Source organism: Melopsittacus undulatus, chromosome 22, assembly GCF_012275295.1.
Source record: "Melopsittacus undulatus isolate bMelUnd1 chromosome 22, bMelUnd1.mat.Z, whole genome shotgun sequence".
Taxonomy (NCBI): domain Eukaryota; kingdom Metazoa; phylum Chordata; class Aves; order Psittaciformes; family Psittaculidae; genus Melopsittacus; species Melopsittacus undulatus.
This window is the reverse complement of record NC_047548.1, coordinates 1,669,233-1,690,361: the sequence shown is the minus strand read 5'-3', so window position 1 is coordinate 1,690,361 and position 21,129 is coordinate 1,669,233. Positions and strand designations below refer to the sequence as shown.

The window sequence follows — 21,129 nt, the reverse complement described above, 5'->3', positions numbered from 1 at the left end:
GTGGTCATGTGACCTCGGGTGTGTTCGCGTGTGTGTCATGTGATCTCGGACGTGTCCATGTGTGTCACATGCATGGTCATGCGTGTTCATGTGTGTTTGTGTCATGTGAGCTCATATATGTTAATGAATGTCATGCATATTCATGCGTGTTCATGCATGTTAATGTGCCTTGTGTGTCATGTGACCTCGCGCGTGTTCACACGTGTGCCATACGTGTTCATGCGTGTGCTGTAATGTTCATGCCTGTTCCCATGTGTACACACATGCAGCACCACACGCAGTGCACACGGATCCCACCCGGTTCCACATGGATCTCACATGTTTCCACATGGATCCTACACATTTCCATATGGATCCCACATGTTTCCATGTGGATCCCACATGGATCCCACACAGATCCCACACATTCCCACATGGATTTTACATGTATCGCACATGTATTCCATGCATTCCCACACATTCCCACATGGATCCCACGTTTCCATATGGATCCCACACCGACCCCACACGCGTCGCGCTCCTGCTGCACGCGCAATCCCCCCTCCCTTCCCCTCTCTTTAACCCCGCCCCCTTCCAAGCCCCGCCCCCTCCCCTCCAATCCCCCCCCCCCTCACATCCCAGCCGAGCCCGATCGGGCCGCGGCGGCCCCGACATCCGGACCCCCCCCCCCCCCCCCCCAAAACCCCCCCCCCCATGGCCGGGCCCCCCCCCGCCCCCCCCCCGCCATGGCCTTCACGTTCGCCGCCTTCTGCTATATGTTAACGTTGGTGCTGTGCGCGGCGCTCATCTTCTTCGTCATCTGGCATGTGAGTGGGGGGGGGCACGGGGGGGGGGTCCTATGGGGGGGGTCATTGTTATGGGGGGGTCTGGAAGGGGGTGGGGGGAAGGGGGATACAGGGATGGAGGGGGGTGAAACTCAATGGGGGGGTCAGGGATTGATGGGGGAGATGGGAGAATGGAGGGGGCACATGGAGGGAATGGGGGGCATGGGGGGGGTCATTGTTATGGGGGGGGTCCGCTTGGAGGGCCTGGAAGGGGATGGGGTGAAGGGGGATACAGGGATGGAGGGGGTATGGGGGGGGTGAACCTCTATGGGGGGGTATGGGGGAGATAGGGGAATGGGGGGGGCACATGGAGGGAATGGGGGCATGGGGGGGGTGGGAACAGAGAGGGGGGACTCGAAGGGGGGGGCATGGAGGAGAAAAAGGGGATGGGGGGGACAAGAAGAGCTGGACCCCCCCCCCCCCCAGGGGTCCGGGACCGCGTGCGGAGGGGGGGGGGGGTAAGGGGTCAGGGATTGATGGAGGGGGGGGCACCGGGAGAGAGGATACGGGAGGGGGGGGGATGCTCCCTGTGGCGTTGCCAGGCAACGGCGGCATCCGGGGAAGCGGATGGGGGGGGTAGGACCGGAGGGATACAGGAAAACAGGGGGGGGGGGAGCGCGTTGCCAGGCAACGGCGGCATCCGGAGGGGGCGGGGGCACGGCGGGGGCTGGCGGTTGCCTAGCAAAGGGGGGGGATGGTCCCAAAGGTGGGGGGGGGGGGGGGGGCTTCTGGTCCGTGTCCGTCTCCCTGTGTGTCCCCCCCCATCCATCTCCAGGGCCGTTGCCAAGCAGCCGCCGTCACCATGGCAACCGGCAGCAGCGGGTCCTGCCCCCCCCATCCCTACCTCCCAAAAGGGGGGGGGCTTGGGGGTGTCCTCACCCCCCCCCCCCCCCCCCCCCCCCCCCGTTGTGTTCCCCACCCCAGATCATCGCCTTTGATGAGCTCCGGACAGACTTCAAGAACCCCATTGATCAGGGGAACCCTGCGCGGGCGGTGAGGGGGGGGGCCGGGGGGGGTTGGGGGTCACGTTGGGGGGGGGGTACTGGGGTCCTATTTGGGGTCCCTAAGGAGGAACTGGGATGGGACTGGGGGGCACTGGTCTGTACTGGGGGAGGGGGGGGCACTGGGAACATCATTATTGTGAACACATGGGGGGGGGGGGGAACGGGAGAATCGAGGCCGCTGCCTATTTATAGCCCCCCCCAAAACCGGGACGTGCCCCTCCCCCCGCCCCCGTTCCTGCTCCCCCCTCCCCCACCCCAAAGGGAAGTGGGGGGGGGAGGGGGGAGCACCCAAAGGTGTTGGATGGGGGGGAGGGGGGGGGAGGGGCACCCAGGGCTTTGGGGACCCCCCCCCCAACCCCCATTTCCTCCCTCCCCCCCCCCCCCCCCCCCCCCCCCCCCCACAGCGTGAGCGGTTGAAGAACATTGAGCGGATCTGCTGCCTCCTGCGCAAGGTGGGGACAACCCCGAAACCCCAACACTGGGGACCCCCCCGAGCCCTCAACATTGGAGACACCCCCCCCAAAAACACCAACATTGGGGACCTCCCCTACCCCTCAACACTGGGGACCCCCCCGACCCCTCAACATTGGGACCCCCCCGAAACCCCTTAACATTGGGGACCCCCCCGAAAACCCAACATTAGGGACCTCCCCGACCCCTCAACACTGCGGACTCCCCCCCGAACCCTCAAGATTGGGGACACCCCCAAAACGCCAACATTGGGGCCCCCCCCCCCCCCCCCCCCCCATAAATCCCACCCATGCTCCATAAATGATCCCTGGGGACCCCCCCCCCATACCCCTAAAGGGGACCCCAGGTTTCCTTGGGGGGGGGGTCACCAGGAGCCCCCCAACACCTCCCTATTCCCCCCCCCCCCCTCCCCGAGGGTCCCCAACACCCCCTCCCCTCCGCGGCCCCTTTAATTGCAGGGGTCCCCCTGCGGGGGGCGGTGCTGGGGCGCGTTGGGGGCGTGGCTTGGGAGGGGGCGTGGCCTGTTGTGGTGGGGGCGTGGCCTGAGGGAGGGGGCGTGTCCTGACGGGCGCCCCCAGCTGGTTGTGCCCGAGTACTGCATCCACGGCCTCTTCTGCCTCATGTTCCTGTGCGCGGCCGAGTGGGTGACACTGGGGCTGAACCTGCCCCTGCTGCTGTACCACCTGTGGAGGTGGGGGGGGAATGGGGGGGGAATGGGGTGGGATTGGAATAGGAATGGGATGCTCCATTGGGATGCTCCATGGGGATGCTCCATTGGGATCCATTGGGTTGCATTGGGATGCTCCATTTGGATGCCCCATTGGGATGCTCCATTGGGATGCTCCATTGGGAACCATTGGGATGCTCCATGGGGACGCTCCATTGGGATCCATTGGGATGCATTGGGATGCTCCATGGGGATGTTCCATGGGGATGGTCCATGGGGATGCTCTATTGGGATGCTCCATTGGGATGCATTGAGATGCTCCATGGGGATGCTCCATGGGGACGCTCCATTGGGATGCTCCATTGGGATGCATTGGGATGCTCCATGGGGATCCATTGGGATGCTCTATTGGGATGCTCCATTGGGATGCTCCACGGGGGTCCATTGGGATGCTCCATTGGGATGCATTGTGATCCATTGGGATGCTCCATTGCGATGCATTGGGATGCTCCATGGGGATCCATTGGGATGCTCCATTGGGATGCTCCACTGGGGTCCATTGGGATGCTCCATTGGGATGCTCCATTGTGATCCATTGGGATGCTCCATGGGGATCCATTGGGATGCTCCATGGGATGCTCAGGTACTTCCACCGCCCGGCCGATGGCTCTGAGGGTCTCTTCGATGCCGTCTCCATCATGGACGCCGACATCCTGGGCTACTGCCAGAAGGAGGCTTGGTGCAAGCTGGGCTTCTACCTGCTCTCCTTCTTCTACTACCTGTACAGGTGCAGATGGGATGGGAATGGGATCGGGAATAGGAGCAGAGTGGGAATGGGAATGGGATGGGAATGGGAATGGAGTGGGAATGGGAATGGGATGGGAATGGGAATTGGAATGGGAAGGGATGGGAATGGAGTGGGAGTGGGATGGGAATGGGATGGGATCGAGAATGGGATGGGAATGGGAGTGGGATGGCAGTGGGAATGGCAATGAGATGGGAATGGAGTGGGAATGGGAATGAGATAGGAGTGAGAATAGGAATGGAGTGGGAATGGGATGGGAATGGAGTGGGAATGGAATGGGAATGGAGTGGGATGGGGATGGGAATGGGATTGGGATGGGAGTGGGAATGGGATGGGAATGGGAATTGGAATGGGAAGGGATGGGAATGGAGTGGGATTGGAGTGGGATGGGAGCAGGATTGGAGTGGAATTGGAGGGGGATTGGAATGGGAGGCATTGGGATTGGAGTGGGAATGGAAAGGGATTGGAGTGGGACTGGATTTGGATTGGAATGCGAATGTACTGGGATGGATTGGAATTGGACCAGGACTGACTGGGAGGCACTGGGATGGGGAGGGGATTGGGAAGCACTGGGATGCGAACTGGAGGGACTGGGTAGTGATTTGAAGCACTGGAAGAGGAGGGGGATGCGCTGGGATGAACTGGGATGCACTGGGATGTACTGGGATGCACTGGGATGCACTGGGATGTACTGGGATGCACTGGGGGGGGGGTCACTGTGATCCCAGCACCGCTCCCCCCCCCCAGTATGGTGTACACACTGGTGAGCTTCTGAGGCCCCCTCAATCCCCTCCCCCCATGGCCAGCGCCCGGAGTCACGTGACCCACGGGAGGAAAAGGAGGGGGGGGAGGGGCACGACTGGCGCTGCCCCCCCCTCCCCCCCCCCCCCCCCCCCCCCCCCCCCCATCCCAGTCTGGCCCCAGCGCCTCCCAGTTTGTCCCAGTGCAGCCCCGCGGGGGCCGTGTCCTGCTCAATAAAGACGAATGGCACCAGTGGCCTCTGGGGGGCAGCACTGGGGCAATGGGGCCAATGGGGGGCAATAGGGGGCAATGGGGGGCAATAGGGTCAATGGGGGGCAATGAGGGGCACAGGGGAGCAATCGAGCCAATGGTGGCAATGGGGGCAATGAGAGTCAATGGGGCCAATGGGGGGCAATGGAGCGCAATGGGGGCCAACGGGAGTCAATGGGGGGCAATGGGGGCCAATGGGGGGCAATGGGGGCCAATGGGGATCAATGGGGGTCAATGGGGGCATCCGGACTAGTTTCCCCACCCTTCCTCCCCCCCATGCCCCCCCCAGATCCAATCACGTGGCTCCAGCACCAGGTTTATTATGGGGGGGGAGGGGTTACAAGGACATGGGGGGGACATCGGGGGGGGGGAGGGGGAGGGCTCAGGGCCCCTAGGACAGGGGGAGCCCAACCTGGGCCCTCAGCAGTGGCACATCCAGGCCCTGGCGCAGCACCAGCACCTGTGGGGCAGCAGTGGCTGTGGGGCAGCCTATGGGGTACCCGCTATGGGGTACCTGCTATGGGGCATCCTATGGGGCACCTGCTATGGGGCAACCTATGGGGTACTGGCTATGGGGCACCCTATGGGGTACCAGCTATGGGGCATCCTATGTGGCATCTTATAGGGTACTGGTTATAGGGCATCGTATGGGGCATCCTATGGGGTACCTGCTATGGAGTACCTTCTATGGGGCATCCTATGGGGCAGCTGCTATGGGGCAGCACCTGCTATGGGGCACTTGTTATGAGGCACCCGCTATACAGCACCCTATAGAACATTGTATGGGGCATCCTATGGGCACCTACTATGGAGCACTTGCCACGGCACACCCACTATAGTGTCATATATGGCACTCTATGGAGCATCCTATGGAGCATCCTATGGGGCAGCCGCTATGGGGCAGCCCACCCCACCCGTCACCAAAGGACCCAAGTCTCTGGTGTCCCCCCCCCCCCCATGGCCCCCCCCTCCCGCCATTGCCCCCCTCACCAGCAGATGTCCGGGGTTGGCCCCACTGGGCCCCAGTTCCAGCCACGTCCCCACCCCATAGCTGAGACCTGGCACCAGCAGCGGCACCTACGGGGGGGGGTTGGGGTACCCATGGGGGTGTCTTGGGGTACTCATGGAAGGGTCTTGGGGTGTCCATGGTGGGGGTCTGGGGGTGCCCATTCCCTGTGAGGGGGAGGTTTGGGGTGCCCATGGGGGGATTTTGGGGTCCCCATTCCCCAAGGGGGGGTCCCAGAGCCAAAAGGGGGGGGTCTCAGGGCGTCCATGGGGGGGCTCTTGGGGTGCTCATGGGGGGGGTTTTGAGGTCCTCATTCCCCATGGGGGGCGGTCTTGGGGTGCCCATGGGGGGGGTCCCGGTACCCATGGGGGGGTTTTGGGGTGCTCATGGGGGGGTTTTGGGGTGCCCATGGGGGGGTACCCATGGGGGGGGTCCTGGGGGTCCCCAATCCCCATGGTGGGGGTCAGGGTGCTCTTGGGGGGGGTTTCAGGGTGCCCATGGGGGGGTCTTGGGGTCCCCATTCCCATGTGGGGGGGTCCCGGTACCCATGGGAGGGTCTCAGGGTCCCCATGGGGGGGGCTCTGTGGGCGCCCCCCCCCTCACCTTGACGCGGGGGGGCTGCAGACGGGCGGGGGGGCTGCAGTGCAGGACCAGGAGCAGGTCGGGGGCTGGGACCCCCCCCAGGGGCAGCAGCAGCCAAACGGTGACGCGGAGACGGGAGCCCAGACCCCGAACCTGGGGGGGGAGGGGGGTCAGGGACCCCATAGGGAACCCCCATAGGGACCCTCCCATAGGGACCCTCCCATAGGGACCCCCATAGGGACCCCATAGGGAATCCCATAGAGACCCCCCACAGGGAACCCCCCCATAGGGAACCCCCATAGGGACCCTCCCATAGGGTCCGGCTGTGGGGGCTGCCCTGGGTAGGGACCCCCCAGAGATGCCCCCCCCCCAGTAAGGACCCCATGGACCCCCATAAGGACCTCATAAATCCCCATAAGTCCCCCCCCAATAAGGACCCCATAGATCCCCATAAGGACCCCACAGACCCCCATAAGTGCCCCCCCATAAGGACCCCATAGATCCCCATAGGTGCCCCCCCCATTAGGACCCCATAGACCCCTATATACCATCCCATTGACCCTCCCATAGGTGTCCCCCATAGACCCAATAGGTGCCCCCCTTTGAGTCCCATAGAGTCCCCCATAGATGCCCCCCATAGAAACCCCAACAGGTGCCCCCCATAGACCCCGCCCCCCCCCGAGGCCCCGCCCCCACCGTGGCGGTCACGTGCAGGTCGCTCCCTGCTCCTCCTCCTCCGGCCCCCCCCGCGCCCGCCTCGAGCGCTCGCGCATGCGCCCTGGTGGCCGCGAGGCGCAGCGCGCGCAGCTCCCGCTGGAAGCGCCCGAACATCCCTGGGGGGGGAGGGGGGGTCACGGACCCCATAGGGACCCATAGAGACCCATAGAGACCATAGAGACCCATAGAGACCATAGAGACACATAGAGACCATAGGGACACATAGGGACCCATAGAGACCCAGAGACACATAGGGACCCATAGAGACCCATAGAGACCCAGAGACCCATAGAGACACATAGGGACCCATAGAGACCCATAAAGACCCATAGAGACCCATAGAGACCATAGGGACACATAGGGACCCATAGAGACCCAGAGACCCATAGGGACCCATAGAGATCCATAGAGACACATAGGGACCCATAGAGACCCAGAGCGCCCCACAGAGCCCCATAGCGCCCCACTCACGTGACGCGTCCTCGCGCTCCCGGAGCGCGCTGTCCACGAAGAGGCGCGTGCGCGGGGGGAGGAGCAGGCGCGCGGGGGGCGGGGCCTGGCACGCGGTGGGCGGGGCCCCCAGCTGCGCGCGCCGCCGCAGCACGCGGATGGACAGAGCGCCCCCTGGCGGCGGAACGGGCGGGTGAGACCCCCACCCCATAGAGCCCTATAGAGCCCTATAGACCCCTATAGAGCACCATAGACCCCCCATTGACCCCTATAGTCCCCTATAGAGCCCCACAGACCCCCCATAGACCCATATAGACCCCCACAGACCCCTATAGAGCCCCATAGACCCATATAGATCCCCCATAGACTCCTATAGAGCCCCATAGACCCATATAGATTCCCCCATAGACTCCTATAGAGCTCCATAGACCCCCCCATAGACCCCTATAGACCCCCTATAGACCCATATAGATCCCCACAGAGCATAGGGGACCCCCTTTGACCCACATAGAGCTCCCATTGACCCGTATAGACACATATAGGCGCCTATAGACTCCCCAAAGACTCCTATAGAGTCCTATAGACTCTCTTAGACCCAAATACAGCCAACATAAACCCATATAGACACATATAGATCCCTATAGACTCCCCAAAGATCTCTATAGACACCCCATAGACTCACATATACTTCCATAGACACACACAGATCCCTATAGAACCCCCCACAGACCTCCATAGACTCCTATAGACCCCCCCATAGACCTCCCGTAAACCACTATAGACCCCCCATATACCCCTATAGACCCCCCATAGACCCATATATGACCCCTATGGACCCCCACATAGACCCCCCCATAGACCCCCATATAGACCCCTATAGACCCCCATATACCCCCCATAGACCCCCATATACCCCCCATAGCCCCCCCCATAGACCCCCATAGACCTACTATAGACCCCCACATAGCCCCCCTACAGCCCCATAGAGCCCCATAGCCCCACACCCCCCATACCCCCCCAGCCCCATAGCGCCCCACACGCACCACGCGTGGCCATGAGCAGGCTCCCGTCCTCTCTCCCATAGCGCCCGAAGCAGAGCCCGGTGACCACGTCCTGGGCAGCAACAGGGGTTGGGGGTTTTGGGGTGATTTAAGGGGGTTTTGGGGTGATTTAAGGGGGTTTTGGGGTGATTCAGGGTGTTCAGGTTGGCTTTGGGGTGTTTCCGGCTGTACTTTGGGTGTTTCAGGGTGGTTTTGGGCTGTTTTAGGCTGGTTTTGGGGCCGGTTTGTGTGTTTCAGGGTGCTTTGGGCGGTTTCAGGGTGTTCTGGCCAGTTTTGGGGCTGATTTGGGCTGTTTTGGTGTTTTTGGCTGGTTCTGGGGTGTTTTGGGCTGGTTTAGGGGCATTTTTGGGGTATTTCAGGGTGTTTCGAGCAGGTTTTGGGCAGTTTTTGGGCTGATTTCGGGCAGGTCTTGAGTTGGTTTCGGGTGGGTTTGGGGCAGTTTTGGGGTGTTTTGAGCAGGTTTTGGGTGGTTTTGGTGTGTTTCAGGGTGTTTCAGGCTGGTTTGGGGTGGTTTTGGGGCAGTTTTGAGAAGGTTTTCAGGTGGTTTTGGGCTGTTTTGGGGGTGTTTTGGGCTGTTTTAGGGTGTTTTTGGGGTGTTTTAGGGCAGTTTTCAGGTGTTCCGGTGCTCACCGGTGTCTGCAGCACAGCCACGAGGCTCCTGCCCTGGTACAGCCTCACCTCTCCGGTCTCCAGCGCCAGCAGTGCCAGTGCTGCCCCCCCCGGCAGCCGCCCCCCCCCCAGCGCCGCTGCCCCCCCCGGCAGCCGCAGCGCCCACAGGCGCCGGCCCTGGGGGGGGGCAAGGGGTCAGGGGGGGTCACAAGGGGGGGGGCAAAGGGGGGGTCCACAAAGTGTGTTGGGGGGGCCCAAAGGAGGGGGGGGCTGAAGGGCTGGGGGAGTCCCAAAGGGTCTTGGGGGGGGGGTTGCAAAGGGTCTTGAGGGGGTCGCAAAGGGTCTTGGGTGGGGGGGTCCCAAAGGATCCTGGGGGGCGGGTCCCAAAGGGTCTTGGGGGGGGGGGTCCCAAAGGGTCTTGAGGGGGGGCAATTGGGCTCTGGGGGGGTCCCAAAGGGGTTTGGGGAGGGTTAAAGGGGTCAGTGGGGGGGGAGGCAATGGGGGTCCCAAGGGAGGTTGGGGGGGTCCCATTGTGTGTGTGTGGGGAAGGGGGGGGGGCAATGGGGGTCCCAAGGGGTTTGGGGGGATCCCAATGTTGGTTGGGGGGGGGGGTCCCAAAGGGGTTTGGGGAAGGTTAAAGGGGTCATGGGGGGGGGCAATGGGGGTCCCATTGTGTGTATGGGGGGGGGGGGTCTCACCTGAGGGCTCAGCGCCTGCAGCTCCCCCTGGGCCGTGGCCACAAGGAGCCCCCCCCCCCTCCTGCGCCAGGAGCCCCACGGGCCTGGAGCCCAGGGCACAGAGAGGCCGGGCCCGGGGGTGGGCACTGGGGGGGGGAACAATGGGACATGGACCCACAGCACCCATGGGTGCCCCAGTGACCCCTGACCCCCCCCAGCACCCCCTGACCCCCCCCACCCAGCACCCCTATTCTACCCCCAGCACCCATGGGTGCTCCAACACCCCTATTCCCCCTCCAGCACCATTCCTCCCCCAACACCCCTGACATCCCATAGCACCCATGGGTGCCCCAGTGACCCCATTCTACCCCCAGCAACCCCTGACCCCCCACCAGCACCCATGGGTGCTCAGCACCCCCATTCCCCCCCCAACACCCATGGGTGTCCCATACCCCCATCCCCCCCAACACCCATGTGTATCCCATCCCCCCCACCCCCCCAGCACCCATGGGTGTCCCACCACCCCCATCCCCCCCCAGCACCCATGTGTATCCCATCCCCCCCATCCCCCCCCCCCAGCACCCATGGGTGCTCAGCACCCACCGGCTCAGCCCATAGAGGCTCCCATCCCTGCAGGCCAGCGCCAGGCGGCAGCGCCCATCCCCGGGGCCTCGGGGCGCCAGGAAGGCAGGAGGGGATGGCACCCAACCCTTGGGTGGGGGGGGGGGGGGGGTCAGGGTGCTCCCCATGCAGCACCCATGGGTGCTATGGGGGGGGTCAGGGTGCTCCCCATGCAGCACCCATGGGTGCTATGGGGGGGGGTCAGGGTGCTCCCCGTGCAGCACCCATGGGTGCTATGGGGGGGGATCAGGGTGCTCCCCGTGCAGCACCCATGGGTGCTATGGGGGGGGTCAGGGTGCTCCCCATGCAGCACCCATGGGTGCTATTGGGGGGGGTCAGGGTGCTCCCCACAGTGGGTGCAGCACCCATGGGTGCTATGGGGGGGGGTCAGGGTGCTCCCCACAGTGGGTGCAGCACCCATGGGTGCTATGGGTACCTGGCAGAGCAGGGTGAAGGCCTCGGGCTCCAGGATCAGGACGTCCCCGTTCTCGGTGCCCAGCACGGGGCAATCGGGGGTCCCCTCGGGGCCCCCCCGCGGCAGCGCCCCCAAACACGTGACCACCGGCTGTGGGCAATGGGGGGGGGGGGTCACATGGGGTGGTCAGGGTCACATGGGGGGGTCACATGGTGGGGGCAGGGTTACATGGGGGGCTATTGGGGGGTGGTCACATTAAGGGGGTCACATGGGGGTCGTGTCAGGGTCATATGGGGAATATGGGGGTTCACATGGGGGGTCACATGGAGGGGGTATGGGGGGCTACATGTGGGGGTCACATGGCGGAGTGGTCACATGGGGGGGTCATATGTTGCAGGGGTCACATGGAGAGGGTGTCAGGGTCACATGGGAGGTTATGGGGGGGTCCCACTCACCTGGTGCTGGGGGGGGCGCCCCTTGTGCAGTGCCACAAACTGGGGCAGGTCCGGGGGGGGCAGCGCCAACAGCCTGGGGGCGGTGGGGGGGGGGCACCCATAGCACCCAATGACCTCCCCCCCCCCCCCAAACCCCATGGGGACCCCAAACCCCTCCCCCTTCCGTTGCTCCCCAGCAGCACCCATGGGTGCCCCAATTGGACTCCAGCACCCATAGGGTCAGCCTGACCCCCCCCGTGGCCCCATAGCTGCCCCCCATCATCCATGTATGTATGTGGGCCCCAGCACCCACGGGTGCCCCCCAGCACCCCTGTGTGTGTGTGTCCCAGCACCCATAGGTGCCCCCCAGCACCCCTGTGTGTGTGTGTCCCAGCACCCATAGGTGCCCCCCAGCCCCCCACTCACCGCAGTGACTGCGCCGTCAGCTTCACCTCAGCCTTATCCCTGCCCCCCCATAAAAAACACCCATTAGGATTCACTACCCCCCCATGAGCACCCATGGGTGCTCCCCCCCCCCCCCCTTGTGCCCCCCCACCTCAGATCCTCCAACATCTCCCTCAGCATCAAGGGGTCGATCTGGTCCTATAAAAGAGGGGTCAGCACCCACATTACCCCCTCATCAGCACCCATGGGTGCCCCCCAACAGCACCCATGTGTGTCCCCCCCCATCATCACCCATGGGTGCCCCCCCCCATCAGCACCCATGGGTACCCCCCCCCCCCGTTACCTGCGCCGCCTGCACCCACAGATCCCTCTCCAAGGGGTGGGGGTCCCGGGGGGGCACCCGGAACTTGTAGAAGGGCCTGAGGTTCCTGTAGACGTAAAGGGCGCCCCCCGCGGCCACCCCCAGGGCCGGGGCCCCCCCCGGCCCCCCCAGCGCCCCCACCCCCGCGGGGGGGTCGGGCAGGGTCAGGCTCGAGATGACCCCAGCACCCCGAACCACGGCCAAGAGGGGGGCCCCCCCCGCGCCACGAGGCACCCCCACAACGAGCTGGGGGGGGGGGGATGGGGTGAGGGGGGGGTTCAATGGGAAACCCCCCCCATAGCAGGCAATGATGCCCCCATAGCAGCCAGGTTCCCCACATAGAGCAGCTGTGGATCCGGCCTTGGTATCCAGGGGTACTCCCCCCCCCAGCACCTGGGGTCCTCCAATAGCACCCATAGATCCCCCCATAGCACCCACAGATCCCCTCAGAGCACCCATAGACCCATCAATAGCACCCACAGACACCCAATAGCACCCATAGATCCCCCAACAGCAACCATAGATCCCCAATAGCACCCATAGACACCCCAATAGCACCCATAGACCCCCCCAATAGCACCCTTAGACCTCCAATAGCGCCCCCAATAGGACCCTTAGACCCCCAATAGCACCCATAGACCACCAATACCACCAATAAACCCCCCAATACCACCCATAGACCCCCATACCCCCCCCATCCCCCCCTCACCTTATGGTCCCCATCTCCATGCACATCAACCAGCGCTGGATAAACGGGGGGATGATCGGGGGGGGGGAGGGGTCAGACCCCAACCCCCCCCTCCCCCCCCCCCATTGCCCCTCCCCCAGCCTCCCCTCACCCATGCAGCCGGGGAACGATCGCAGCCCGGCCATGGGGTCGTCGTGGGCCTGCAGCCATAGCGAAGAGCTACGGGGGGGAGGGGCAGGGTTATGGGGGGGAGGGGTCCGGGACCCCCCCAAAATCGCCTAAATTCACCCCAAAATCTCCCCCCCCCACCTCGCCTCTGCCGCCGCCATCCCGTTGCCAAGGCGACAAGGCCGGATTAAGCGCCAGGAAGTGACGCAATGCGTCTAGCCCCGCCCACGCGCCTCCTCATTGGTTGCTTCCCTTGGCCACACCCCCATGGCGCCGCTTTCCCAACTCCCATTGGTTGATTGAGACACGCCCCCAAGCTGGTAAGGGCACGGCTTCGGGACGCACGGCGTGACGTCATGACGCCACAGGCGCTGAGGCGCGGCGCATGCGCAGAACCGCTCTCTCTGCGTCGCGGCCCCATCGGGTGAGGTGCGGACGAGACCAGAGGAGTCTGGGGGAGGGGGGAATTGGGGGGGGGGGGTATCGGGGTCATGGGGGGGTCATGGGGGGGTCATTGGGGTGGGTTAATGCATTGTGGGGGGGGGCAGGGGGAGCCATAGAGACCTAAGGGGCTGTGGTGATGGGGGGTCCTATGAAGTGGTTGGGGGGGGGCTGTTAGGGTTATGGGGGGGCTATAAAGGGTTTTGGGGGGGTTATGGGGGGGTGGATGGGGTTGAGAGTGTTTCCTCCCCCCCATAAGATCCAATGGGATGCTCCATAGCTTGGGGGAGGGAGCGGGGGGTCCCCCTTTGTTGTATTTAATGGGACACCCCAAATCCCCCATTGCCCCCCCCAGTTTAATGGGACACCCCTAAACCCCCCCTTTTGCCCCCTCCCATAATATTCAATGGGATGCTCCATAGCTTGGGTGGGGGGGAGCTGGGGGTCCCCCTTTGGTGTATGTAATGGGACACCCCTAACCTTCCCCATTGCCCCCCCAGCCACCATGCAGCTCTTCATCCGCGCCCAGTCCCTCCACGCCATCGATGTCCCCAGCACCGAAACTGTCGCCCAGCTCAAGGTGAGCCCTGACCCACATCACGGGGTCCCCCCCCCAGATAAACCCCATTTTGGGGGTGATTGACCCCCCCTTTTGTACCCCCCCCCCACAGGAGCGGGTGGCAGCGCTCGCCGGTGTCCCCCCCGAGGACCAAGTGCTGCTCTTCAGTGGGACCCCCCTGGACGATGCTGCTGTGCTGGGGCAGAGCCCCCTCCCCGAACTGGCCACCCTGGACCTCTCCTCTCGCCTCCTCGGGGGTACGTTTGGAGGGGGGGGGGGGGGGGGGGTGTCACCCCTATGCTAATTATTGGGGTGCTCATTAACATAGTGCCCCCCCCACACCCCTAACACCTCCTTTCCCCCCCATCCATAGGGAAAGTTCACGGCTCCCTCGCCCGCGCTGGCAAAGTGAGGGGCCAGACCCCCAAGGTGAGTGTTGGGGACCCCCCCCATGGATTTAATGACCCCGCCACTGTTTTGGGGACCCCCCCCCCCACCTTCCTCCTCCTCCTCCATAGGTGGCCAAGCAGGAGAAGAAGAAGAAGAAGACAGGCCGGGCCAAGCGGCGCATGCAGTACAACCGCCGCTTCGTCAACGTGGTGCCCGGCTTCGGCAAGAAGAAGGGGCCCAACGCCAACTCCTGAGCACCGGCACCAGTAAACGGGCACCGGATTGGGGCCAATTCCTGCAGTTTTGGGGCTTTTTGAGGTGGTTTTGGTGTTAAAGTGGGGGTTTGATGGGGGTTTGATGGGTGGGAGCAGGGGGTTAATTGGGGTTAATGGGGGGGGGGGGAAGGGGGTCATGACCCCTGTCAGCGCGGAGCTGATGCCCCCGGGGGGCTCTATGGGAGCGGCAGAAACAGCCGAGAGCTGCAGGAAACAGCCGAGCGGGGGGGGGGGGAGCCGAGTGGGGATGGGGAGAGCTGATTGGCTGGGAGAGGAGAGCCCAATGGGGACGGAGAGAGCCGATTGGCTGGAGAGCCGAGCCGAGTGCGGATGGAGAGAGCTGATTGGCTGGGAGAGCCGAGACGAGTATGGACGGAAAGACCTGATTGGTGGGGAGAGCCGAGGGGGAGCGGAACCGATCGGCTGAGAGAGCCGAGTGCGGATGGAAAGAGCCGATTGGCTGGGAGAGCCGAGCCTAGTGGGGATGTAGAGAGCTGATTGGCTGGGAGAACCGAGTGGGAGTGAAAGGAGCCGATTGGCTGAGAGAGCCGAGCCGAGTATGGACGGAAAGACCCCATTGGAGAACAGAGCCGAGTGCGGACGTAGCCGATTGGGAGTGGAAAGAGCTGATTGGCTGAGAGAGCCAAGCCGAGTATGGACGGAGAGTGCTGATTGGCTGAGAGAGCCGGGTGGGCGTGGAAAGAGCCGATTGGCTAAGCGAGCCGACCCAAACCGAGGTCGGCCTGATCCGATTGGCCCCGAGCGCCGCCGGAAGCTCCGGCCGCAGCTCCGAAGATGGCGGCGCCCATGTCGGACCCCCGGTGCTCTGTGTGCGCAGCCGCCGCTCCGTACACGTGTCCGCGCTGCGGCCTCCGCGTCTGCTCCGTGCGCTGTTACCGGAGCCACGGCGCATGTGCAGAAGCGTTCTACCGAGATCAGGTGCTGCAGACGCTGCGGTCCGAGCGGGGCCCCCCTCCGGGCCGGGCCCGTGTGGCCTCGGCCGTGACCCGGCTGCAGGAGCTACGCGAGCCCGAGGATCCACCGGGGCCTGGTCCGGCCGAGCTCTGGAGCAGCCTCACCGCGGCGGAACGGGAGGGGTTCCTGCGGCTGCTGCACTCGGCGGAGGCCTCGGCGGTGCTGCCGCCGTGGAGGCCGTGGTGGCGGCGACCGGAACCGTGCGATGACCCCGAACCGGCTCCGTCCGCACCGGTCCCCGCTCCGCCCCCCCCGCCCCTCGCATCGCTCCGTTCGCAGCCGCCGTCTCCGCTGCTCCGGTTCCAGGTCCCGAACGTGCTCCTCGGGTACGTGCTGGCTCTGAGCGCGCACCGGGGGCTGGAGGAGCTGCTCCCAGAGCTCCCCGCGGCCGCCGTGGCCGCGTCCGCCGCTCTCCGCTCCCGGTGCGCGCTCCCGAGCACGGCTGCGGCCATCGAGGCCGCGCTCGGGGACGCGCAGGCCGCGGGGCTGCCCCCGGGCCCGCTGGGCCGCGCAGGCGCAGTCCGCGCAGTGGCGGAGCTGCTGGAGGGGGGGGGCGGGGCCGACGCCGAGGCTGCGCTTGCGCACTTGGAGCGGCTGCTGCGCGCGGGGGAGGGGCGCGCCGAGAGCGACTTCCGGTCGCGGTTCGCGCGCGCGCGCCGGAAGTGCCGTTTCCTGCGCGCGTGGAGCCGAGAGAGCGCGGGAACCGTGGGGGGGATGGGAGCGGAAGTGAGGGAGGTGCTGAGGGGGATGGGGGAGGGAATAGGTAATGAGGGATCATGAATATGTAATGAGGGATTATGAATATGTAATGAGGGGTGAATGTGTAACGAGAGAGGGTGTAAATATGTTATACGGGGGCATTAATGTTTAATGAGTGTTCATGAATATGTAATATGGGGTCATGAATGTGTAATGAGGGGGTGAATATGTTATATGGGGACATGAATGTTTAATGAGGAGTCGTGAATACGTACTGAGGGGGTTGTGAATATCTAATGAGGCGGTTGTAAATATGTTATATGGGGACATGAATGTGTAATGAGGGGGTGTGAATACAGTGTGGGGGGTGAATATGTAATAAGGGGGGTTGAAAATATGTAACGAGGAGTCATGAATATGTAATGAGGGGGTGTAAATATGTAATAGCATTCCATGAATATGTAATGGGGGAGGATGTGAATGTGCAAGGGGGGGAGTTGCAAATATATAATTAGGGATCGTGAATATGTAATGATGGGTCATGAATATGCAATGATCTTTGTTTATGACTATGTATTGGACTGGCGAATATGTAACGGACCATAGGGCCATATCGAGTGTATGAGGTGTCTATAGGGCTATGGGGAGCCTATGCGGCCATAGGAACCTTATGTGGTAGGGACGTGTCCATATATAGTGTCTGTAAGGACATGAGAGGGTCATGGAACCTATAGATCCTACAGGTCTGGGAGGTCCTTATGGGACCATAGGAACTCTGTGGGGCCAGGGGAGTTCTTATGGGGCAACAGGGTCTCTATACAGTCATGGAGGCTCTTATGGGACCAGGGGAGTGCCTGGTATGGGGTGGATGAAGCCTCTATAGGGCCACAGACACTGTATGGGGGGGTGTCCTTATAGGGTCTCTATAGGGCTGTGTGAGTTCACATGGGGTTGGGAGGCCTCTGTAGGATTGAGGGGATCCCTATGGAGCTACAGAGCTTCTATAGAGTCACAGGGGTCTCTATGGGGCCATAGGGAATGCATAGGGCAGGGAGAGCTTTATAGGGACTACAGGGTCTCTATGGAGCCAGGGGAGCACTATAGGTCCAGGGAAGTGCCTATGGGGCTATAGACCCTCTATAGGGTCTGTCCGTCCCCCCCCCCAAGAAAACCCCTCGACACCTCCTTGCATCCCCCAACAAGGGGCTCTTTATTCCCACCCCCCCCACTTAATGGCCTCTCCTTCGCACCAGGGTCCAAGCATCGCAGGGGGCCGGGGGGGTCCCGCACTCCATTACCTGGGGGGGGAAAGATGACGTCATCAGTGGCATCCCTTTAGTGACATCATCAGTGTCAACCCCCTTGATGACATCATCAGCATCACCCCTTTAATGACATCATCAATGTCACCCCCTTTAGTGACATCATCAGTGTCAACCACCTCCTTGGTGACATGACCATTGACACTGCCCCCCCCATCCTAGGAGTGTGTGTCCCCAGTTTGATGACGTCATTATTGCCCTCCCTTCACGAGGTACCCCCCCTTCACTGACATAACTCGTGTCTCCCCGATGCCCTGCCCCGTTTGATGACGTCATCAACCCCACATACATCATAGGGGTCCCATTCCCCCCCATATATCTTGGGGTCCCCCCATCAATGACATTATCACCACGTGCCACAGCCACCAATAGTGACCCACTCATTCTATGACATCATCGCCCCCCACCTCTTCCTCCTCGTCACTGCTGGTCCCGGTGCTCTGTGGGGTGGGGGCGGGGGTGGGGGAGTGGCCAGGCCGTGCATTGGCCAATGCGGAGGCGAGGGCGGGGCCACGCTGGGCCAAGGCCGCCACCGCCTCCCCCACCCCCACCACGTCCCCCTCCCGCACCCGTGCGAACACAGACAGCAGCTCCCGGCTCACCTGCGGGGGAGAACGGGAGGCATTGGGATAGACTGGGATAGAATGGGATAGGGCTGGGATAGAATGGGATACACAGGAATAGCGCTGGGACAGAATGGGATACACTGGGATAGGGCTGGGATAGAATAGGATAAGGTTGGGTACACTGAGATGGGACTGGGATATGCAGGGATACGGCTAGGATAGAATGGGATACACTGGGATAGGACTGGGATACACAGGGATAGGAATGGAATAGACAAGGATAGGGCTGGGATAGAACACGATACACAGAAATAGGACTAGAATGAACAGGGCTGGGATACAATGGGATACACTGGGATAGGACTGGGATAGAATGGAATACACTGTGAGGGCATTAGGGGGGAACACAATAGACTGGGAGGCATTGGAAACGGCTATGAGGGGACTGGGAGGGACCTGAGATAGACTAGAAGTGCACTGGAATGGACTGGGATATACTGGGAGGGGAGGGGGATGCACTGGGGGGGACAGACCTAGAAGTCATAGATGAGAATCAAGATATACTTGCGAGAGCAGGGATATAATGGGAGGGGATAGGAATTGGGATGTACTGGGAGGTGCTGGGTTATACTGGGGTTAGACTGGGAGGCATATACTGTGGGAAGACTGGGAGAAGACTGGTTTATACTAGGAGGGGAATGGGAGCACTGCATTGTGCCACCAAGAGCCTGGGGATCAACTGGGCTGTACTGGGAGTGACTCAGGAAGGGCCTGAAAGCCTCTTGTGAGGAACTGGAAGGCTATCAGTTATACTGGTTTATACTCGGGGACACTGGGGCATACTGGGAGGGGATGAGGTTGCTGAGAGGGGACTAGGAGCACTAAAGGATGGTTGGAAGAGCCTTGGGGTGGGGGGATCTGGACTGGAGGGGGGGACTGGGAGCCTCCTGGTCCATACTGGTCCATACTGGGCTGTACCTGCCGCAAGCTGCCATCCTCCACGGCTGTGTCAAACTCATTGTCCATGACCTCGGCCAGGAAATCTTCCACCTCATCCTCGGCCAGTTCAGCTGCGATGGGGGGGGGGGGGGGGGGGCTGGGAAGGGGGCACTGGGAGGGAGGCAACCCCAGTGCCCTCCCAGTTCTTCCCAGTCCTGCTCAGCCCCCTGCCAGTGCCCTTCATGCCTCTCCCTGTGACCCCAGTGCTCTTCAGCTCCCTTTCAGTGGATCCCACTCTACTTCAGTGCCCTCCCAGTACATCCCAGTGCCTTTCAGTGCCTTCCCGGTCCATCCCAGTCCTACTCAGCCACCTCCCAGTGCCTTCCCAGTCCATCCCAACGCCCTTCAGCCACTTTTCAGTCCACCCCACTCTATTCCAATGCCTTCCCAGTCTATCCCAGTGCCCCCCCCCCGCACTCACGGTTCTGGCTCAGGAACTCCAGCACCGCTCCCTCCAACCACGCGGCCTTCTCGGAGCTGTGCGGGCCCCCGAAGCCCTGATCCACGGCCAGCTGCGGGACACGGACACGGGTGGGCCTTGGGGTCCCCATTCTTGTGCAACCCTATCCCAGTGTATCCCAGTGTATCCCAGTTTATCCCAGTCTATCCCAAGCCCCCCCCCCCCGCTCCCGTTCAGCACCTGCAGCGCGGCCCAGCCTCTCAGCACCGCCTGCACCCCCCGCTCCAACAGCAACCGCTGCCCCGTGCTGAGCGCCGCCATTGCGATTGCGACTGCGACGCCGCAGGGCCCGCGGCCGAGCGCCGAGTGATCGATTGGTCGCCGAGTGAGCGAGCGCAGCGCACGGGGCCCGATTGAGCCCGGCGCCGCTGGACCAATCGAGCGCCGAATGCCCGATCGAGGGGCGGGGCCAGGGGGGCGTGGCCAACGGCAGAGGCCTGCGAGGACTCCAGCTCCCGGCAGCCCCCCCGCGGCAGAGATCACGTGACGCAGGTGCGCGGGAGGGGCGGGGGGAGGGAAGGGAGCGGGACCGTGGGGCTGGGGGGGGGGGTTGGACGACATGGGGGGTGATGGGGGGCAGGGCTGGGGGGCTGTGAGGGCTATAGGGGCTGCTATAGGGGATAACGGTTCTGTAGGGGCTATAGGGGCTGCTGTAGGAGATAAGGGCTCTATAGAGGCTATAGAAGATAAGGGCTCTATAGGGGCGTGGGGGTGCGCGGCCGTTCTAAGGGGGCTTGGTGACATATGGGGGCTATAGGAGATATGGGAGGTATAGGGGATGAGCGGGGCTATGGAGGATGACGGTGTGCATGGGGGCTATAGGAGCTGGGGGGGGCTATACGGGGTGAGAGGGCACATGGGCATGTAGGGGATATGGGAGGTAGGAGAATATAGGGGCTATATGGGCTATTGGAGTATAGAGGCGCTAAGGTGGGGGGCCCTATGGTGTGTAAGGCCCATAAGGGCTATAGAGCCAATTGGGGGTATATATAAGGGGGCTATAGGGGGTGTGGGGCACACAGGGGCGATGGGGGGCAGAGTATAGAGTTACAGGAGATATATATAAATATATCTGTGTGTATATGCATGTATATGTATATAGGGCCTAGAGGGTCTATAGGAACTATAGGGCACCTACAGGATCGTGGGGGGAGGTCCTTATCTAAGGCACCCATAGGCTCTATAGGGGGAACCCTCCCCTTGACAACCCCTCCTTTATCCCAACAGGTCCCCCCATGGGGGTGGGGGGTGTGTGTGCGACACCACCACCACCTCCATTGACACCCCCAAACCACCCTTGAGGACCCCCCCGAGCTCCCCTGTAGATCCATAGGGCGATACCACCCCCTTATTGCGGCCCATAGGAGCCAACCATGGCCACGGATTTGAGCCCCGCCAAAGCCCCCCCATCCTCCCCCCCAAAGCGCTTCTTCCGCAAGAGCGTGGAGCTGCTGGAGGAGGAACGTG

At 62.7% G+C, this 21,129-nt stretch overlaps 5 protein-coding genes and 1 long non-coding RNA gene across 8 annotated transcripts; 3 read left to right on the top strand and 3 right to left on the bottom strand.

The window, feature by feature from the left end:
- Positions 1-725: 725 nt before the first annotated feature.
- CNIH2 (cornichon family AMPA receptor auxiliary protein 2) lies at positions 726-4,637 on the top strand. Its single transcript, XM_034071900.1, has 6 exons — positions 726-806; positions 1,749-1,817; positions 2,233-2,280; positions 2,878-2,990; positions 3,610-3,753; positions 4,519-4,637. The coding sequence occupies exons 1-6, from the start codon at positions 726-728 to the stop codon at positions 4,544-4,546; spliced, it is 483 nt and encodes a 160-aa protein (XP_033927791.1). The 3' UTR covers positions 4,547-4,637.
- Positions 4,638-5,135: 498 nt separating this feature from the next.
- Positions 5,136-12,818, bottom strand: BBS1 (Bardet-Biedl syndrome 1). Its single transcript, XM_034071895.1, has 16 exons — positions 12,810-12,818; positions 12,103-12,366; positions 11,911-11,957; positions 11,781-11,819; positions 11,376-11,448; positions 10,942-11,070; positions 10,488-10,594; positions 9,906-10,030; positions 9,359-9,384; positions 9,229-9,327; positions 8,581-8,650; positions 7,559-7,711; positions 7,067-7,203; positions 6,392-6,523; positions 5,773-5,859; positions 5,136-5,242 (listed from the first exon to the last, which is right to left on the bottom strand). The coding sequence occupies exons 1-16, from the start codon at positions 12,816-12,818 to the stop codon at positions 5,174-5,176; spliced, it is 1,566 nt and encodes a 521-aa protein (XP_033927786.1). The 3' UTR covers positions 5,136-5,173.
- An 11-nt stretch (positions 12,819-12,829) lies between these two features.
- On the bottom strand, positions 12,830-13,417 carry LOC117437428 (uncharacterized). The gene is made up of 3 exons (XR_004550447.1): positions 13,118-13,417; positions 12,960-13,027; positions 12,830-12,864 (listed from the first exon to the last, which is right to left on the bottom strand). It is a non-coding gene; the product is annotated as an uncharacterized lncRNA (long non-coding RNA).
- Positions 13,319-14,666, top strand: LOC117437422 (ubiquitin-like protein FUBI). 2 transcript variants are annotated; one of them, XM_034071768.1, is made up of 5 exons: positions 13,319-13,405; positions 13,918-13,997; positions 14,089-14,233; positions 14,350-14,405; positions 14,495-14,666. In XM_034071768.1, exons 2-5 carry the CDS (start codon positions 13,923-13,925, stop codon positions 14,618-14,620), a joined length of 402 nt encoding a protein of 133 aa, XP_033927659.1. In that variant the 5' UTR covers positions 13,319-13,405; positions 13,918-13,922; the 3' UTR covers positions 14,621-14,666. The 2 variants fall into 2 exon arrangements, with proteins under 2 accessions (XP_033927659.1, XP_033927660.1); XM_034071769.1 differs by having other exon boundaries at positions 13,344-13,400.
- A 246-nt stretch (positions 14,667-14,912) lies between these two features.
- Positions 14,913-16,396, top strand: ZNHIT2 (zinc finger HIT-type containing 2). The gene has a single exon (XM_034071894.1). The coding sequence runs from the start codon at positions 15,437-15,439 to the stop codon at positions 16,394-16,396; it is 960 nt and encodes a 319-aa protein (XP_033927785.1). The 5' UTR covers positions 14,913-15,436.
- A 1,102-nt stretch (positions 16,397-17,498) lies between these two features.
- Positions 17,499-20,000, bottom strand: TSR2 (TSR2 ribosome maturation factor). Of its 2 annotated transcripts, XM_034071771.1 has the most exons (5): positions 19,843-20,000; positions 19,624-19,714; positions 19,182-19,273; positions 18,045-18,077; positions 17,499-17,613 (listed from the first exon to the last, which is right to left on the bottom strand). In XM_034071771.1, exons 1-5 carry the CDS (start codon positions 19,921-19,923, stop codon positions 17,545-17,547), a joined length of 366 nt encoding a protein of 121 aa, XP_033927662.1. In that variant the 5' UTR covers positions 19,924-20,000; the 3' UTR covers positions 17,499-17,544. The 2 variants fall into 2 exon arrangements, with proteins under 2 accessions (XP_033927662.1, XP_033927663.1); XM_034071772.1 differs by lacking the exon at positions 18,045-18,077.
- Positions 20,001-21,129: the final 1,129 nt, after the last annotated feature.

What these genes read in the sequence shown, in the direction of transcription:
- ZNHIT2 (XM_034071894.1), top strand. Translation starts at nt 15,437, where the DNA reads ATGGCGGCGCCCATGTCGGACCCCCGGTGCTCTGTGTGCGCAGCCGCC.
- LOC117437422 (XM_034071768.1), top strand. Translation starts at nt 13,923, where the DNA reads ATGCAGCTCTTCATCCGCGCCCAGTCCCTCCACGCCATCGATGTCCCC. An exon ending in AAACTGTCGCCCAGCTCAAG is followed by an intron (nt 13,998 to 14,088) that starts GTGAGCCCTGAC and finishes CCCCCCCCACAG; the next exon opens with GAGCGGGTGGCAGCGCTCGC. An exon ending in CTCCTCTCGCCTCCTCGGGG is followed by an intron (nt 14,234 to 14,349) that starts GTACGTTTGGAG and finishes CCCCATCCATAG; the next exon opens with GGAAAGTTCACGGCTCCCTC.
- BBS1 (XM_034071895.1), bottom strand. An exon ending in GAGATGTTGGAGGATCTGAG is followed by an intron (nt 11,820 to 11,910) that starts GTGGGGGGGCAC and finishes ATGGGGGGGCAG; the next exon opens with GGATAAGGCTGAGGTGAAGC. An exon ending in GGCGCCCCCCCCAGCACCAG is followed by an intron (nt 11,071 to 11,375) that starts GTGAGTGGGACC and finishes CATTGCCCACAG; the next exon opens with CCGGTGGTCACGTGTTTGGG.
- CNIH2 (XM_034071900.1), top strand. Translation starts at nt 726, where the DNA reads ATGGCCTTCACGTTCGCCGCCTTCTGCTATATGTTAACGTTGGTGCTG. An exon ending in TCTTCTTCGTCATCTGGCAT is followed by an intron (nt 807 to 1,748) that starts GTGAGTGGGGGG and finishes TCCCCACCCCAG; the next exon opens with ATCATCGCCTTTGATGAGCT. An exon ending in CTGCTGTACCACCTGTGGAG is followed by an intron (nt 2,991 to 3,609) that starts GTGGGGGGGGAA and finishes TGGGATGCTCAG; the next exon opens with GTACTTCCACCGCCCGGCCG.
- TSR2 (XM_034071771.1), bottom strand. Translation starts at nt 19,923, where the DNA reads ATGGCGGCGCTCAGCACGGGGCAGCGGTTGCTGTTGGAGCGGGGGGTG. An exon ending in GGAGTTCCTGAGCCAGAACC is followed by an intron (nt 19,274 to 19,623) that starts GTGAGTGCGGGG and finishes CCCCCATCGCAG; the next exon opens with CTGAACTGGCCGAGGATGAG. An exon ending in GCAGTGACGAGGAGGAAGAG is followed by an intron (nt 17,614 to 18,044) that starts GTGGGGGGCGAT and finishes TTCCCCCCCCAG; the next exon opens with GTAATGGAGTGCGGGACCCC.